The 17,239-nt window shown below is 40.2% G+C and overlaps 1 protein-coding gene across 4 annotated transcripts in view; it reads left to right on the forward strand.

Moving 5' to 3' along the window:
- efr3a (EFR3 homolog A (S. cerevisiae)) overlaps positions 1 to 17,239 on the forward strand; it is a 108,509-nt gene that overhangs the window by 66,891 nt on the left and 24,379 nt on the right. For all 4 annotated transcript variants that reach the window (XM_035428813.1, XM_035428814.1, XM_035428815.1 and 1 more), the window contains 3 exons: positions 6,723 to 6,801; positions 13,105 to 13,240; positions 15,662 to 15,826. In XM_035428813.1, the coding sequence (XP_035284704.1) occupies positions 6,723 to 6,801; positions 13,105 to 13,240; positions 15,662 to 15,826 (380 nt within the window). The remainder of the gene's footprint in view (positions 1 to 6,722; positions 6,802 to 13,104; positions 13,241 to 15,661; positions 15,827 to 17,239) is intronic.

A 17,239-nucleotide genomic window follows, 5' to 3' on the forward strand; every position in this document is an offset into this window, starting at 1 on the left:
GTACTCGGGGACCTGGAGGATGGGGGGGGGGGGGGGCGGGCGGGCAGCACCCGCAGCGGTGCTCGTCGCCCCGTCAAAGGGCTCGCGGAGCTGACGGCAAGCGAAAAAATGTCAGAGCGCGCAGCTGCGCAGCCTGTCGTCCGTGTTACCGGAACGCGCGGGTCGCCCCGTGTTACGGTGGCACCTACCTGGCTTTGTCCCCCCCGGTTGCGTCAGCGGCTCCGATGGCAGGTTGTGCTTCTGTGTCAGAGCAGGATGGAATTTAGCATGGAAACTGTGTCTCTGTGCATTCTATGTGCATTCCGATTCTCTGTGCCGTCACAAATCAATTCTCATTAGTCTTTCACTCTCAGTCTTGCTGGCTTGCTACATATTGACGTGGAACTGAGGATTGAGTAAAATATGTTTTATTTCTGAATCCATCAGTTTTAATAGCTAACATCCTTGTTTAGTGTCCGGCCCTCTCGATACCAAGCACTGGTGCATCAACCATTAAAACACCTCACTTATCCAACATGTAAAATATTTGTATTTGATTTAATTTGTTAATTATTATTAAAGATATCAATTATGAATTAAATCGCAAAATTTGTTTATAGGTGGAGCAACCCATTGGATCAACCTTTAAGTTACAAGTTACAACTTGTTTTCAATGTCTAATCTAAAGACAGAGGTTAAACTACTGTAAAAACAATGTTACAGACATTATACAGTAAGTTTCATTCACATTTTGATATGTTTTTGGGAGTGAATACCCTTAACCCCCTCCCCGCCCCGCAGTTCCTGCTTTCAGTGTTTTATCTCTAAGTCATGCAGGCCTAGCCCCCAGAACCGGCCAAATGGTGAATTAAAGGTCCAACAATATGTGGGAGTTAGGTGTTAAAGAATAGTGGGATTGCAGTGGTTGTGTGTGTGTGGGACGGTGGGTGGAATATCCTTTCACTGTCCGACAGTGATAGGTATTTAAGGGCTTACAGGCTGTTCTCTGATGGTTTGCAGTGAACATGTGATAAAGTGGTCATATTCTATGTTGCATAATTGTTACTGGCAGTCAAAATATGCCATTTGGGCTATGGATTTAGTTGTACAGCAGGCATTATTCAGAGTATCTCTATGCATTGCATATACAGGTGTTGCTCTTTCTATGCAGGCAATGTTAATAACTGAGAAGTGAGTCATTCGGTGAGTGATATAAAATAATTTAAATTTTGACCTGAATAGAATAACAAATGTCGTAACTCGAGGAAATAGGTTCCTAATTTTCAGGGCAAAATCAAATCATTCAAACCAAGGTGCCAGTCAGAAATTGAATTGTTACAGGCGCAAGGCTGAGTTGATTAAATTAGATAAAGACTAAACTTTTTTGATGGAATTGTGTTGGCCCATGAAGTAACCAACTGTGTTTGATTGAATTCAATTACAGGGATGCAATGAACTGCCAAGCTTGTCTTAAAAACAAGCAAGTGTTGTCTTTATCTTTCCCACATCGTTTTAGAGAAAGAAAGTCTAATTATTGTGTGCTTCCAAGAGCTCAACTCTCACAATGTACAAATGTCCATTGTTTCTCTCTCTCTCAGTACAGGTCTGTCAAGACCTGTACTGGCTGAGATCCTGCAGTTAATGCCAGAGAAGCATTTCTTACCACAATATAAGGTCTCGTGTGTAAAGATTAGAACTGTCATGCTTGGTACATATCCAGTATTTTATTTAGCCTGTCATTGTTAACGCACAATTAACAAATTAGCAAACAGTAAATACATTTAAAATAAATTCCCACAGCTGAAAGCGAGGCCCCATGCTTAAGCATTTATATAAATGTTAGTTTAGTGAGATTATATGCAGTGTAATCCAGGTAGACCTGCTGACGGCTTTGAGCCTGGTCCCATGCCTTTGTACACACAATTGTCAGAGCTCCAAGCCCTGTTGGCTCTGATTTGTATTGCATTTCCCAGCATGAAGCCCAAAGAAGAGCCCAGTGGTCCTTTCCAAAGACCATTTGAAGAAAGCAAAATGAAACCTAATCGTGCTTGTTTTCCTTCATCCATAATTTATAGATTTACCATAATCAGTTGAGACAATCCCACTTTGTTCTTAAATAATTTATTTGTTCAACCTCAAGGCTCATTTTTATTGACTCTTCAGAGGAAAATACCTTGCATTATCCACCAAGCGATAGTCCCCCGAACATACTGGAATTTGGACCTAATTCATATGAGGGAAGGTCTACTATCCCCTCTAACCCATTTACAAAGGGTCTTTTCAGGGACCATTTATCTTGTGTTCATTGAGGCCAGCTGTTGGAGCGTCTCGTTGGTATGAAATGAGGAAGGGGAGTCAGCCAAAGTCACAATGGACAGCCACAGGGGCAATTTGATGCATGGAGAGTGGCATGGAGGCAGGCTATGAGGCATGACTGAAATGCCGGAGGGAGCCGGATTCGGCTCTGGAGTAAGAATGATAGCTATCATTAGGCAGGCCCTGTTCTCATGGAGGACATGCAGAGGGTCGTCAAGCCATTGTGCGAAGGGAAATAAAACAAGTTGGCTAAAGTGGCGGCGGATCCCTCTCGACCCAAAGCCACCCGCCCAGATTTACACCGTTCGCATTACAGAGGGCTTACTGTCGGCTCCTTGTTCGATTGGCTCCCCACACTGCGCACCCCAATTTGCATTTTGATTCCAGAAAGGTCTTTTAATATGCTGAGATGGTTCGGCACGAGATGTCTGACACAAAATGAGAATACTGCAGCGTATGGAGCTTTCTACTTTAATATTTCCTCTGAGGTTTCGAGAATCCAAGCAGGCTAGAAGGGCTCTGGAAACTAGGAATTGTGGTGTTAATGGGCACCTGAAGTCGTTCTTTCAAAAGCCAGATTATGGTTAATAGCAAACGTGTGGTGTTGTCATGGTAACGGATAATTTTAATCATTACCTGTATTTGCATTGCTTCAAGTTGAGGACATACTGCAAAGCCAGAGGCCTGAAGACCCATCTTTATTGCTATTATTAAATTATGATTGCTTATGCTAATACCTTCACCTGTTAAACTGGTTTTCTATAAAGGTGTAAATTGCCATGTAACTTTGCTCCCTGCCAGCTGTTTCTGATATCTATCCCCTTCCTCATCACCACTTTTTTTATTTTATTTTTTTTATTTTTATTTCTTCTCCCCATTTATCCAAATGGGAATGAACAGCCTACAAACATATGATCATCATATTATCATAGTATTATGAAATATGATACAATACTTATGATCCATTTTTTAAATGTAATTTCTGTTTAAATAAGATTTGTGAGATGTAGAAATGCTAGAAATAAATGTGTCACTACAAAGCATGGCCTGCTTTTGGCTTTCGAGATGAGGTGCTTTGCTGAAACATGTTTTGAGATTTTTTGTAAGGCGAGAAAAATAGATTTCCTTCATTCGTCTACTGTGTTTATGGACCTCAGTAGAACAGAGGAGAATCCTGTCAGTGAAACTTGACATGATTAATCAATCAAATTGAAATACTGTCTCCCTCACGCACTCCAGAATGAGAGCAACAAAAATACATTTAGGGTTCACAGATATGCATTTTGTTTCATGTCTCTCCTGCTTGGGTCCATTAAATGACGCCATTTTAAATTGTAGTACGTGTGTGTGCCTTCCTTAAGAACACAGAAAGTTCTTGTATTTAGTAGGCGACATACACATCCTACGCCTAGAAGACAGCAGGTGTTGGATGCACTGTTTTGGGTTAACCCAGGCGACGTGGAAAATGAGGTTATATAGGCGACCGGTTGCTGCCGCTCTTCCTGATCTCATTGTAGTGTCCCTTTTTTATTGCCTTTCCTTTAACACAAGAACACCGTCCTCCATGGGGAAAGCACAGCTTGGCCTTTTTTTATTAATGTTTGATGGCGGGGTGCACGCTTCACTTTTAAATGATTGGTTTATGGCGGATTGATGGAACCGCCTCTTTTATCTTGAGAGCGTGTTCCCAACGTCAAAGGTGAATTGGAATAAAAAAAGAACCCCCGCTTCCACCTTTTCCCCACTCTAATTAAAGTGACGGTTCCTCTCTGAAGTGCTAATACCTATATTGGCAAACCAGTCTGCCTTCTGTGAAACTCTGTGGGAGAGCAGGCTGAGGAATAGAGCCAAGTACCCCTATTCCGAGAGGTGTGTGTTTGTGTGAGAGAGAGGGAGCGACATGGAGATCTTCCATATTTAGATTTGTTTGGGGAAGCGGTGTGTCTGAGTATGTGTGAGAGCGAAAGAGAGAGAAGTACAGGGATTCCATATTTAGAAGTGTTTGAGTGATCACGGTTTGTGTGTGTGTGTATGTGTGTGCGCAAGAGAGAGCGAGAAGCATGAAAAGCTTTAATATAAAGTTATGATTGCACATACATGGTGAGTGTGTGTGTGTATGTGTGAGAGATAGAGATATTAGATTATTTTAAGCATGTGTATGCATATTCACATGGGTGTGGTACCTTTTTCTTATTCAGCATTAAGAAAAAATGTTTTTGTCATTAGGAGAAATAGACAAAAAAACTATTCAGAGCTGGATAATAATGGAAAACGGTTTTCTTTCGCATACTCAGACAAAGCATACCTTCTGCAAAGCTGATCACATAAGCTGCAGCCCCTATTGGTTGCATCGGCTGAACATAAATATAGAGAGTGCTTAATGCATTTTCATTGCCAACAAACAGGTTAAGGTTTAGTTGCTCCCCTTATGCAGATAATAGTTTTAGAATTTAGGGATTTCAATGAGTATAACATTTACTCCAGCTGTGTTAAATCAACTCTAACAGAGTTAATTGGGGAAAGTATACTCTGATAAAGTGCTCTGATAGTTATATTACAATGAAGATTTTGCTTTGTGTCAATTACAGCTTGTCAGCAACGTTTTAATCAATGCTCAAGTTTGACATTATGTAGACAAAATTATGGAGTGAGCTGAAGAGCAAGATCTAAATTTGAATTCCAGCAAATAAAATATCTCCTTGGCTCCTGGCTGGTGTATGCAGCTGAGGCAGAATGCTGTGGTGTGTCCTTAAATTCAGATTGAATCCAGACCCATGTCAGTGCTAACTGTCTCCATTCTTGTAAGTGACAGATAATTAGATTGTGTAACATTTCCCCCCGATCGCCGTTGAAACCATTACCTTATGTCTCTAATACCCCTTTCACACTGAAGCAACGACCCGAGTAAAACCCTTGTTTGCCTTTGGTGTGAAAGGGTGAACCCGCGTTATCCGAACCCAGGTCCGTGACCCTGCTCATGACCTGGGATTTACGCGGGTTCGACTCGGCTTGGCTTCGGTATGAAAAGGGTCACACAGGTTACTCTATGCAGCATGGTTACCTGACCCTCTTGTCATGTTTTTACTGGCTCAAATTTCCTGAATCAATGAATCAATCCAAGTGTTACAACTGCCCTCATGGAGAAACAATGTTCCAAAACCTTTATACAAATGTTGGAAACCTTACATTTATTCATATGAATTTAGCCTATATTAGATCTGAACTCCATGGGAAGTATCTTCATTTTCATTAGCTTTGCTTTCATTGCTCAGTTGTTACAGGTAAATATGTAATGGTGAATATTAAATAACAAATAACATGCTACTTAAAACATTTTGTGACAGTTTTTACAAAGCAAGATTTACAAAGCACATCATTAGGCTATCAATTTAGGATTTAACATGCTGGGTTTTGCCAGTGTAATGTCCACTGACCAGCTGGCTGCCAGGCGATGTTAGCGGGGAAAAAACAGTACATTTAGAAGTAGAACGCGGTACTTCCCTGAGACCGTAGTGTGGTGTGAATGGGTCATGGCATAAGATGATATTCTCCAAATAAAACACGGGGAGGGTCCAATTAAATGCCACCAGCTAGACCCAATATTCTTTTTATGTATGCAGCTTTAAATATTGGCTAAATTGTTGGATCTACAATCTTTAAGCATACTCCTTAAGTCTAACTCACATAGCTCATGTGTGAAAGGGTTATTATTCACATTTCTGGGAATGTTTTATCCTGAAACAAAAAATGCTGTCCAAAAATATTCTCGCTGCAGGCTAGCAATCATACAGTCATTCAAATATAGCCTCTGCCAAAACACAGACATCCATTTCACAGCAATTGAAACCCTGTTTGAATGTAAGCATAGCTCAGCAGTAAAAAAAATAAATAAATAGATAAAATAAAATGTCGGAAGCACTTTCTCAGATCAGCGGTTTGCTTGCTTGTTTTACTCAAAAAACAGATTTTTGCCAGCTCAATTCCACTTCAGTATCATACAAAAACCTTCCATTTACATTTTGCCTAACTTTTCAGAACGTTGTTTTGTTGATGTTTACATTTTTTATAATAGTGCTGCAATTTTTCCAAGAGGTTTAATCTTAGAGTTTGTTGTTCATTAAATATATTATATAAAATACTGATCTGCTTATTACACTACAGAGTTAATATCAACCTTTTTTAGTATCATTAAGATGTTGGTATTTAGTGTGTCCTGTTTTATATATATATGTAAATATATATATATATATATATATATATATATATATATAATACCAGGTTGACAAATTAAGTCCTTTCTTTTTGGGTAATATGTGATAGAATGTCCTTCTGCCTGTCTTCTAGTCGACAATACCTTTATAAACTTGCAATCTGAGATACTTTCATTCTCTGGCGTTCTTGACTCACTTTGCATGTTATCTCTCCAGGCATCTAGACAACCACCGCCTGTGGGACCCGAATGAGTTTGCCGTTTCCTGTTTCCGGATCATTATGTACTCCATACAGGTAGGATTACTGAGATTACTGAGAGAAGCACAAGCAGTATATACCAACCTGCCCGCCATTGTAACCTGAAATATACTTTCTTTTTAATGTGTAAATATTGATCCATTGGCTTATTTAACAAGTTAAATGCAAGGATATTATGCTGTGGAAACTGTATTCTTGTTTATATTATTACATGCTTTGGAGGACATCCTGAATAAAGCCATGTGTTTTCTTGAAAATACAACTAAATTAAAAGAATTACTGACAAAAGAAATTATTATACCAACCCCAAAAAGGATATTTGTAACAATGATAATGATTGGTGGTTGGTGGTGCTTGTGGTGGTGGTGATGATGATGGTGGTGGTGATAGTTGTATGCAAGATGATAGCGATGGTTGTGAATGTTGTGTTGATGTTGACGACAATGTTGCCAGTCACCACTGACGTCCTTGTACTTTGCCCTTTCACTACCTTAATACTGATTTACAAGCGCCATTGTGTATTCTATGTAGATAATGCCTGATTGAAGGCAGATAATCCAATACTGGATAGTTGACCTTTTACATTAATCCCAAAGGTCACATTGCTACATGCTGAGAGTCTCCAGGCAAAGAACATATGAAGGACAAAGGAAAGGGCCAATGCTGAGAGAGTCGTCAATAGCAGACGTGCCCTTCAAAGTGAAGCAAGCTGAGCTTCATACATAGCAAATCTGCTTGAATCTGTAGACATTTGTACCTCTTAGATGTCAGGCCCGTCTCTGTAACTCCATGGGGATGCTATACAAATATAACTCATGTCACACTGTGGAAGCTTCTCTCGGCAGGCTTTTTGCAGTACAAGAAGAGATACATCCCGCTGTTCAGGTTTATTGTAGGCAGTGTTGTATAGGCTTTGAAATTCTTCAATTTCCAGCAAGAGCAATCTGTAAACCCAGAAGGGAGCCTTTGACCATTAGTTATTATCTTCAAAGATCTTGCAATTGTGACCTATTCATGTTGGAGGCATGCTGAGCTTGACCATGAGATGGGTGTTGTTGTGAAAAGGTGATTGGTCAGAAACAAACAGCGCCTCCCAGATATGGCGCATTGAAATTCAATAAAGGCTACAGCCTTGTGAGACCTGGAATTAACCATGCAGACTAAAGGTTGTCTAGTGTCTCCAGAGATGGCAGTACATTGATGCAACTTTTTTGCCTATTTGAGGTCAGGGACAGCCAAGTTTAGTAAATGTTAAGTTTAGGCCCACCAGAAAGTGGTGACTGGAGACAATCAAACAAAAATTTTACTATTTAATACAAGCAGACATTTATATGAATGTGAGGTCTTTCCACCAAAGCGAAACAGGTTTAAAATATGAATTACAGCAGTTGATTTAATATATAAAACCAAACAAATTAAGTATTCCCTGAACCAGTACATACTTATACTGAGGTAAATATGACCAGATAGAGGGTTAGGTAGGATGTTGGAAAAACCAGAAAAACTCCCTACTCTTTACAGTGCATTGAAACAAAGACTTAGTGTATGTTCTCATCCATATGCAGACATCTCCTGCCTGTCACTGTACTGAGATATTGGTTATTCTGTTCAGCCCAGGGGAAAGACCACTGGCACTAGCCCACTAACATCTCCTCCAGGAGCGACTTTATTCCCCCAGCCAAGTCTCCCATCCATGTACTCACTCAGCCGTGCCCTGTGGAGCTTTTTCCCTTTAGGCAGGAGAGTGTCACAGGAGAGGTGACTCCTGACAGCAGTGTGAAATCTCAAATAATACTGCCAGCTCCAGGCGTTGTCATTTTTGATAGTCAGATTCCACTAGAGTGGCAGGTGGCTGGAAGCTTTCACAGATTCCAGTGTGCATAACTCTTGTGTGAGTGTTGTGTGTGTGTTAAAGGCTAGTGTTGGAAATTGGGCCATCCTGTTGAAAATATAATACCACTCAAACCAGAATATCTCCACAAACATAACTGGCCTTTAATATATCTTACATTCTATGTCAAGAAGTTCAGGCTATAGAAACAGAAATTTCCAAGACTTGCTCCATCAAAGCTTTCAAACAAGAGTGACTCATGCAACACTTAAGAGATTTGACCTTCTTTTCTATTTTGAAATTTCCATTGTAAGCTGGAAGAAACACATAAATAGAGCTGACACCTGGCTGGGTTTGAATGTTGTGTACATTTCCTTTTTTACTGAGCAGACAGGAGCTGACATTGCTTGCACTGTACCTGTGCTGCACACAAACCCACTAGACCCATCGTCAAGTAGTGTCATTATAGAAGCAATGTACTTTCTTATCCTGTGTGCCTCAATTTAAATATTTATTTATTTGACTCTGTTTTTTCACAGTCGACCTCAATGATCTACAACTGTGAAAGCAAATATGGTGTGTTTCTAAGTTTATGTTCCGCATGTAAGATGCAAGTAGTCTCCTACTAGTCATTATTTAGCATTCCACATTTAGCACTGTTTTGTGATGAATATAAATGAAGAGTTTGTTGTAGCTCGCTCATAAGTATTTGTATGTTACTACATTATGTGTAGTTTCTCATTGTCCTCCACAGCCTGTGCCGGACATAATATACATTTTTAGCGGTGGACTTCTGAACTAACCAGTCCACTTTCCTAACTATTACTGCATGCTGAATCACTAGCAGTCCATTTTATTCACCCCTGCCAAATTAAGCCACTTGCTAAACCGGCCCACTCACTTCACAACAGAAGCGCTGAGATTCTGTTGTTTCAATAGTCAGTTTGCAGTCTTCCTGCCACCTAATGTGTGAAGGAAACGGGGTACTTGTGCAGGCTGGATGTGCATAATGACTTTGGCATTGGCTTCCCTCAAACATGTGGGGTGTAAGTTTTTTTTTTTTTTGTCAGTTTCACACAGCAGTTCTTCTTTTATTAGATTCATTATTTTGATAATTTGACATATTCCTCTTGTCTTTTTTGTCCAACTTCATATCACAAGTATGTGTACTGCTGTAGTGATAAAAAGGTGGGCAAACTCTGGGCATGCGTGGCTGCCACATCGGCTGGGCCCAACTTTGCGTGGCCAGTTTACGCTGCAGTGCTAAAACAAGCTGACCCTTTTTTAAGATTGGCAAGTTAATTACTGTTCACCTCTGGGCTGGCATCAATCCCTTCTTCAGATCAATCTAGACACTTGGCAGTATAAATACGTGTAATTTGTTTCCCATTAAATCTTGTAGTATCGATTTACTCAAATAAATTCTGTCCATAACTGTTCCATAACCCTCAATGCAGTGCCCTCTCTACTAGCAGTATTTAAATGGTTTGAGCAATAGCACTTTTATTTGTTCTTTCACACCATGGTCATAGATCACAAATGGAAGTAGCCTACAGTATCTAGCAAGCCAGTGCTCAATAAGCAGGCACTGCCATCTTAACCTCCACTATGAAGCTTGGGTGAGAGAGCATATATTCATATCAGTATTTATAATATATTGTTCTATATTGAAATAAAAGTCCAGTTGAATGGGAAATACGCATTTTGGTGGTTGTTTCATACCAGTTGGCTGTTTCAATGTTTGGTTGTTTGTTGGCCAAACTTACCATTAGATATGATATTGTGCAAACCAACTTGTCACTCTCTGGCAAGCTAGCTTGCCATCATAGCTAGCTTCTTAATGCCTGGGTGGCTATATCAAAAATCTGGGTGATCTCAGCCGAAATAACAGCCTACCATGCAGAAGGGGGGTGCACTTGTGTTTGTTGGGGCCAAACAGTACAAAAAATTTAATTTTCTTATGTTAATTTTTAATAATTATTAATTTTTTTATTTGTTCGTTCTGTTGCGTGTAATGGTATATATATATATAGCCTAGTCTGCTGTACGAGACGTTGTATAGAGATATGGGTCACAATGATGACATGTCGCTCTCATACAATATTGTTAAAAGATGTGGAAAACCTGGAATAATAAAGCATTAGCGTAACTTTGTGGAAAACTGCAACAATGTTAATGGTTAAACAATGCTCTTAAACAAAAAATAAGTGAGTAAATGCTCCACCTCATTTTAAAAAGCTGGATAAATGGCATTTACGTACACATTGATAGTGTTCAGAGGTCCTAAATCTGTTTCAATCTTAAATCTGTTTCAAAACAAGTTGGTGCCCATTGGACTTGCTTAAACCTGATACAAAAATGTAAGGACAAAGTGGCTGATTAAAATAGCTGATTAACAGGAGCTTTGGGAACAGCCAGGCAAGATGGAATAGCAGGATAGCTGTGCCTTTCCTGTCCTGTCCCTTTTCTCTTAATCCAATGGCAATTGAGACACCAGCTTCAGAGCAGAATCAGTGCCATACTGGAGCATCACTGGCAAACCGGAGTCTGTGTGAGTCACGTCCCAACCGGTGCAACTCGGCCCCCAGGGACTTAGTCACCGCCAAGCTGGTACAAACGCACTCCCACTCCCGGCACAGGCTCCGACGTCGCGAGCCTGCGCTCCCCCTTGAAATGAGGCTACGCCTGCATAAAGATCCATCAGGAAGCTGTCTTACTTTCGAGCTCGTGCTGACTCCCACTGGCTTTTATCTCAGCTTAAAAAATATGTGTGGGATGCCTTTTTGGCTGTGTATACGTTGTGCGTGTGTGTGTGCATATGGATTTATGTGTATGTTTGTGTGTGTGTGTGTGTGTGTGTGTGTGTGGAACGTATTTCTCATCTGGATAATTGCACTGCAGCAGCAGATTCCATAACTCTCTTGTCAAGAACTGAGATGTCAGGACAGCATCTGTAAACCCCTGTTTTCTGTTCTGTGGAACACATCCCCAGACCTTCATTGCTGGTCTTTCTGTTGCTCTCCATTTCTACTTTAATTCTCTTTGGATGCAATCAAAATGCCTTACAGACATAAAATATGAACCACTAAAAAACCAAAGTGCCTATATTTGCATAGATCAACAAGCCTTAATTACATAATAAAATGCTAATAGTAGCCTGTTTTATATATAATCTCACGTAATGTGCATTTTTTACAGAAGCATTCCCCATTTGATGAATATCTCTGTCTCTCCCTCTCGCTCTGTTTATATCTTTCGCTCACACATGTACACACCATATTCTGTGGTTTTCATCTGTTGTTTTTTAATTGGCTGACTTTTCCTGGAGTCCCCAGGTGGCCAGCGCCACTCTTAAAGATAAGAGCCAATCGATCCACAGCAGCAGGGAGTGTCTGTCGAGCCTGGTTTGAGCAGATGCAAGGGCTTCTGGGTAATCTGTCTGGATTTTTGTTTGCTGTGTCTGCACAGCTTCGTAAAGGCAGCCAGGAGAGATGCGCTCTGAGATATGAGCCTGAATTGAGCCAGAACAGGACACACGGAGACTTGTGCACGGCATTGATTTGATAGTTTGTTCTCTGAAATGGCCTGGGACCCTATTCTCCCTTTTCCATTGCTGGTCGAACAGAGTGACCATTTAAGAAACCTAAGAGGTTATCTCCATGTTTATAATGTTTATAAATTGAATACCCATACTAATTTATTCCAATAACAAAAAATTAAGATATTTTGCAATGTGAAATCAGCACAGTTTATTGATATTGCAATCTTCAGGTTTGATTTTTAAACGCTTAATTCTTATGATAGCTCAGTGGTAGCATTAGTAGAAGGAGGCTTCAGAAACCCTATAATGCAGGGGTCTGCAACCCTGGTGCTGTAGAGCCACAGGCTGTGCCGGTTTTCCGTGTTATTCTGCACTTAATTAGAGCAATTGATTACACAGTTAACTCACTTCACCTGGTTAATTGGGTTTGAAATGGGTGCTGATCTTAAGGTGAAAACAAACATCAGCAGAGCCTTTGGCTCTCCTGGACCAGGGTTGTAGACCCTTGCTATAATAGTTGGATTTACCATCATTTAGTCACTTCCTGATTTTACCCAGTCAAATTGTGGATTAAGTTTTATCTGTCATAATTTTGGTTCAGGTATACTCTTTCACTTTTAACTTATCAATGCAAAACTATATTAACTGCTAACTTTCAATTTAGGTTAATGTGCGCTTTCATAACCGCTATATTGAAAACACAGATAAATGTTTTGTTGATGCATGTTGTGCTTTTAATCAAAAATAAATGAAAACTTTAAAGATAACCTTTTGTTCCAAGCGCACTCAGATGATTATACCAAATGATTTGTATTACGTATTTTTTTATTGAGATAAGAAACATACACTGCTGCTTCCTTACCACCACATTACCACCATCAGACTGGTTTCCAAGCACAGTAATCTTGTTGGAAAAACCTGATAGTACTTGTGAAGGGTAAGTGTGGTCTTTGTGCCCCTGGTTTAGGCCCAGCACTCCCACCATGTGATCCAGCAAGTCTTGAACCACCTGGATACCCACAGTAAGGACACGCCGCGGGTGCGAGCCGGCATTGTGCAAGTCCTGCTGGAGACGGTCGCCATAGCGGCCAAAGGTTCTGTTGGTGAGTTTGCCGAACGTCTGCCAGCCCACGTAGCTTATTTGCAAAGACATTGAACCTCCATGCGCAGCCATAGTTGAAGAAGACGCATGCCATAGCCCATTCTTTTTCTAAAAACATTTTAAAAAATGACAGTTCATGATTGCTGTGTGGAGGGAAAGGTACAAAAATGACATGTATATGAATTCAGCTTAGTTGTTCACATTCCCTGGTTTCCATGGTATTGAACAATGAATTCTGTTGCCTTTGTGCCTTGGAAGCTTCTAGATGTGTCTTGACACAGTAGCCAAGTCCACAGCAGTGATTTTAAACCAACATGTGCTGAGCTGATAAGTACAGATACACCTTTTCACATGCAGAATGATATAGTAGCAGACAGTACCTGTAACCTGACACTGCAATCCCCACTGCTTTGGGATTTTATTATACATTAACCCCCCTCCCCAAAATGCATTATTCATTAGACTAAAATGAGTAGCGCTGTCAGAGAGGATACAGTAATAAAGTATGATGTAATGATTAAAAATCGACCACCCATGTCTTTATAAATTCCCCCTGGAGACCCAGTCCCCTTAACAGATGACCTATCTGACCACTCTCCTTTCTCTATGCCTCCCAATGCCACATGCAGGACTCAACATTTCAAAAAATACTAACGTGTATACCTGGATTAACCCATCTGCTTCCCCACCAAACCTTTGGTTAGGTACGTTTAAGGGCATCTGACGGCGATGCCGTATCTGAACTTTGACCCCTTCTGGCCTTCGGATGCCACAAACCATGCTGGCATCGTAAATTTTGTCGATTTGTTTGGCACAAAGCAGGATGGGTCAAGGCGTCTATCTGGCATCGACTGTACTTCAGTCAGAAGTGACCTTATGACATGCCCCCCCAGCCCCCCACAGGTTGGAACTCCACCCCCATAGGTCCTCATTCCTCTGTGTTGTGCAGTTTATCATACCTCTAGTAGTGGTGAAGTTGTGGTCAGTACCATATCTGTACGTGTTTATTTGGCATTATGTTCCCTTTAGCTTATTTTTCCCAATGTGTATATTGTATATTCAGAGATGATTTGTTGTTGCACTAACTGAATCGGATAATAAAAAGAAAAGAAAAAAAAAAGATTATAGGACTAAAACGCAACAGCCAATCAGCCGCAAGAACAATTCAGATCTGAATATTTGAGCTAATATAAAATATTTTTGCATTTTCCCATTACTGTTTCCATTAGTGCCTAAGCCATTATTGTTAGTGTTATTAGTAAATACTGTTATATCTGAGGTTGCATAATGCATAATGCAACATTAAATTGTGCTGCATTTTTAATAATTATGACAATGATGATGATGAAATAATATATTTACAAGAATATATGTTGTATTTTTTCTAGAGAGGTATTCTGTAGATGGGGAATGATTTCATAAATATACATACTGTGTTCAATGATATATAAAAGAGTCTGCTCACTATGGAGGTGGATAGTCTATTGTAGCTTTTAATGATGTGAATCTTTTCCATTAGCTTATCAAGATGTAAATGTGTATCATGCCACTGAGGTAGTTTGCATTGAATTGATTGATAGATGCCCTGTACATTAGAGAAACAATCACCAATTAATTAGTTGCATTCTCTTTTGACCTGTTGCCCCTGATGTGCATTCATATGCCTGTGGTAGAGTACAGATATGCAGGCTATGGTGCTTTGGACTGACAGTTCAGAAATGCTTTAGTCAAATAATTCCTGGAATCCCTTGTGTTAATGAGTACAATTTCAGTTAATTGCTGAATGACCATTCCCTCAGAATACAAACTGACCCATTTTAGTCATTTGCATTCATGTCATACAATCACCAGACTTGGTGGAAAACAGAACAGTTGACATCTATTTTTAAATTGGAAACATAGCACCCTATGCTATGATTTTGTCTGAGTATAACACAAGTGTTCTTGAAAACGCTCTGTCCTGCGATATAGCGTTAATGTTAGGTGCAGATTGTACTTACACAGAAGAGTCTTTTTGTAGGTTGGAAATTACAGCCATTAAATCCCAATCTGTCTCCTATGTAAAACCCTAAAGGAGGTGGAATTACAGTCATTATTACGGTCATATTGCAGTCCCTGCACAAGCCAAGGGTGAGCCGTGTAACCTCCGCCATTGGGTGGATGACTGCTGAGCGGGTGGTTGCATCAATTGTTCAGATAAGCAGAACTGGCTTAGAGTACATTAATGTACGTAATCAGGGATGTTAATGCAGTGTAAAATCAATGATCTGATTATTACTGTTGTTAACAGTCTCTAGTGTCACTTGTCTGAGTGGAGTCGGTCTGAATGAACTTATCTGACCGAGTCTTTAGTGAGGTTTGCACGGTTTGCTCACTGCGGTGTTGGCCTCTCACCCCTGGAAGCATGCTGTTTGTCCCACAGGCCCCACGGTCCTGGAAGTGTTCAACACTCTGCTGAAGCACCTGCGCCTGAGCGTGGACTTCGAGCTCGGCGAGGGCTCCCGCCGCAACTCCAGCACCAGCGTCACCTCCCGCTCCAAGGAGAACGACGAGAGGATCGTCCAGAATGCCATTATTCAGACCATCGGTTAGTGAGGGAAAGGAGGAGGGTGTGTGTGTGCATGCGTGTGGGCATACGTGTTTGTGTTTGCTTTTTTTTGTTTGGGTTTGTTTGTGTGTGCGTGTGTGTGTGCATTTTTGGGTGAGGGGAGGTTGTCCGATAGTCACGCCACTGCAGTTACAACGCAAAAAATAAAATGGCTTTCCATTTGCATCCAGAGAACTCATTTTTATGAAAAGCTCAGCTGCAATGTATGAGTGTAGTTTTGAGCAGTTAGAATTTAACAACAGATACATATCTCTGTCCAAATGATAGGAAAGCACTTTTAACAAGGTCTGTTTTGAGGATGCAAAGAACCCCTCGCTTTGGCAAATGCAACTGTCACAAAGGCTTATTGATATTTTGGAGCATCTGGCTTGGTTGGTTAGCATTTTCTGGGTTGGGTGTTTATGTGTGCTGATTGGTACAAATGCATGGCACAGAAATTTAAGATTCCACCACTGGAAACCCATGCTTTGCAATGACAGTGTGCTTGATCATGAGGAGATTATAGGGGAAAAAAAGATTTTGTTAAATATGTTGTGGGGGCCACCTAAGAATGTTACTCCAGTAATAATATCTTATTTAAATTCATCATAACAAAACAAGCAGTCAGGATATATTTATTTTTCAATCACATTTTCCTTGCGGCTCTAACATAAATAGAGCTCAATGAAATTCAAAAATAGAGCACAACAATAACTTTAAATAAATCAAATGAAATGTTGTCAACAGCAAAGTAATTTCTAGCCCTTGCAGATAATTTTGTTAATACAGACCAGCGGTTAGCCTGTACTGTGAGTTATTGTGCAGTGCAAACAAAGTGTCACCTCGCCGAATGATAAAACTAGTTCCAGAAAACCTCTATATTCTCTTTTTAATGGGTCAGAAATTAGGTAGCAGACAAGCCCAAAGTGCCAGTTTATAAATCTGTGATCTAAGTATCGTCATATTTGAGACCTTACAAGATCTGCTTCCCTCAATGGTTTTTTAGATGTGTAGCTTGTACAATCCACATTGTGATTTCTCTTACCTGCCAGTGTAGGGGTGAAAGACCTTGCATCGCTGAATAATGGCATTATGTAAACCAGTCCACTAGTTCTATGAATGTTCTATGAATGTACAGATAGATTCAAAATGAAAAATGCCGGCAGATAAGGTGACTCACAACTTCAAAACCACTTCAGAACATTAAATCATTGGCAGTCGGTGGCAGCTGCTTGAACTAAATGCTTATTGTGCCTTTCATATGCCTAGACTGTTCGTGAAGTATACTAAAATTACTATTAATATCACAACCCTCTTTTGAAAAATAGCTGCATGTGCTTGTGACTAGAAAGGGAAATATATTTTAGGGATGTCATTGAATAAATAAGCAAACTGCAACATTTGTAAGAGTGT

This window comes from Anguilla anguilla, chromosome 8 (assembly GCF_013347855.1).
Source record: "Anguilla anguilla isolate fAngAng1 chromosome 8, fAngAng1.pri, whole genome shotgun sequence".
Lineage (NCBI taxonomy): Eukaryota > Metazoa > Chordata > Actinopteri > Anguilliformes > Anguillidae > Anguilla > Anguilla anguilla.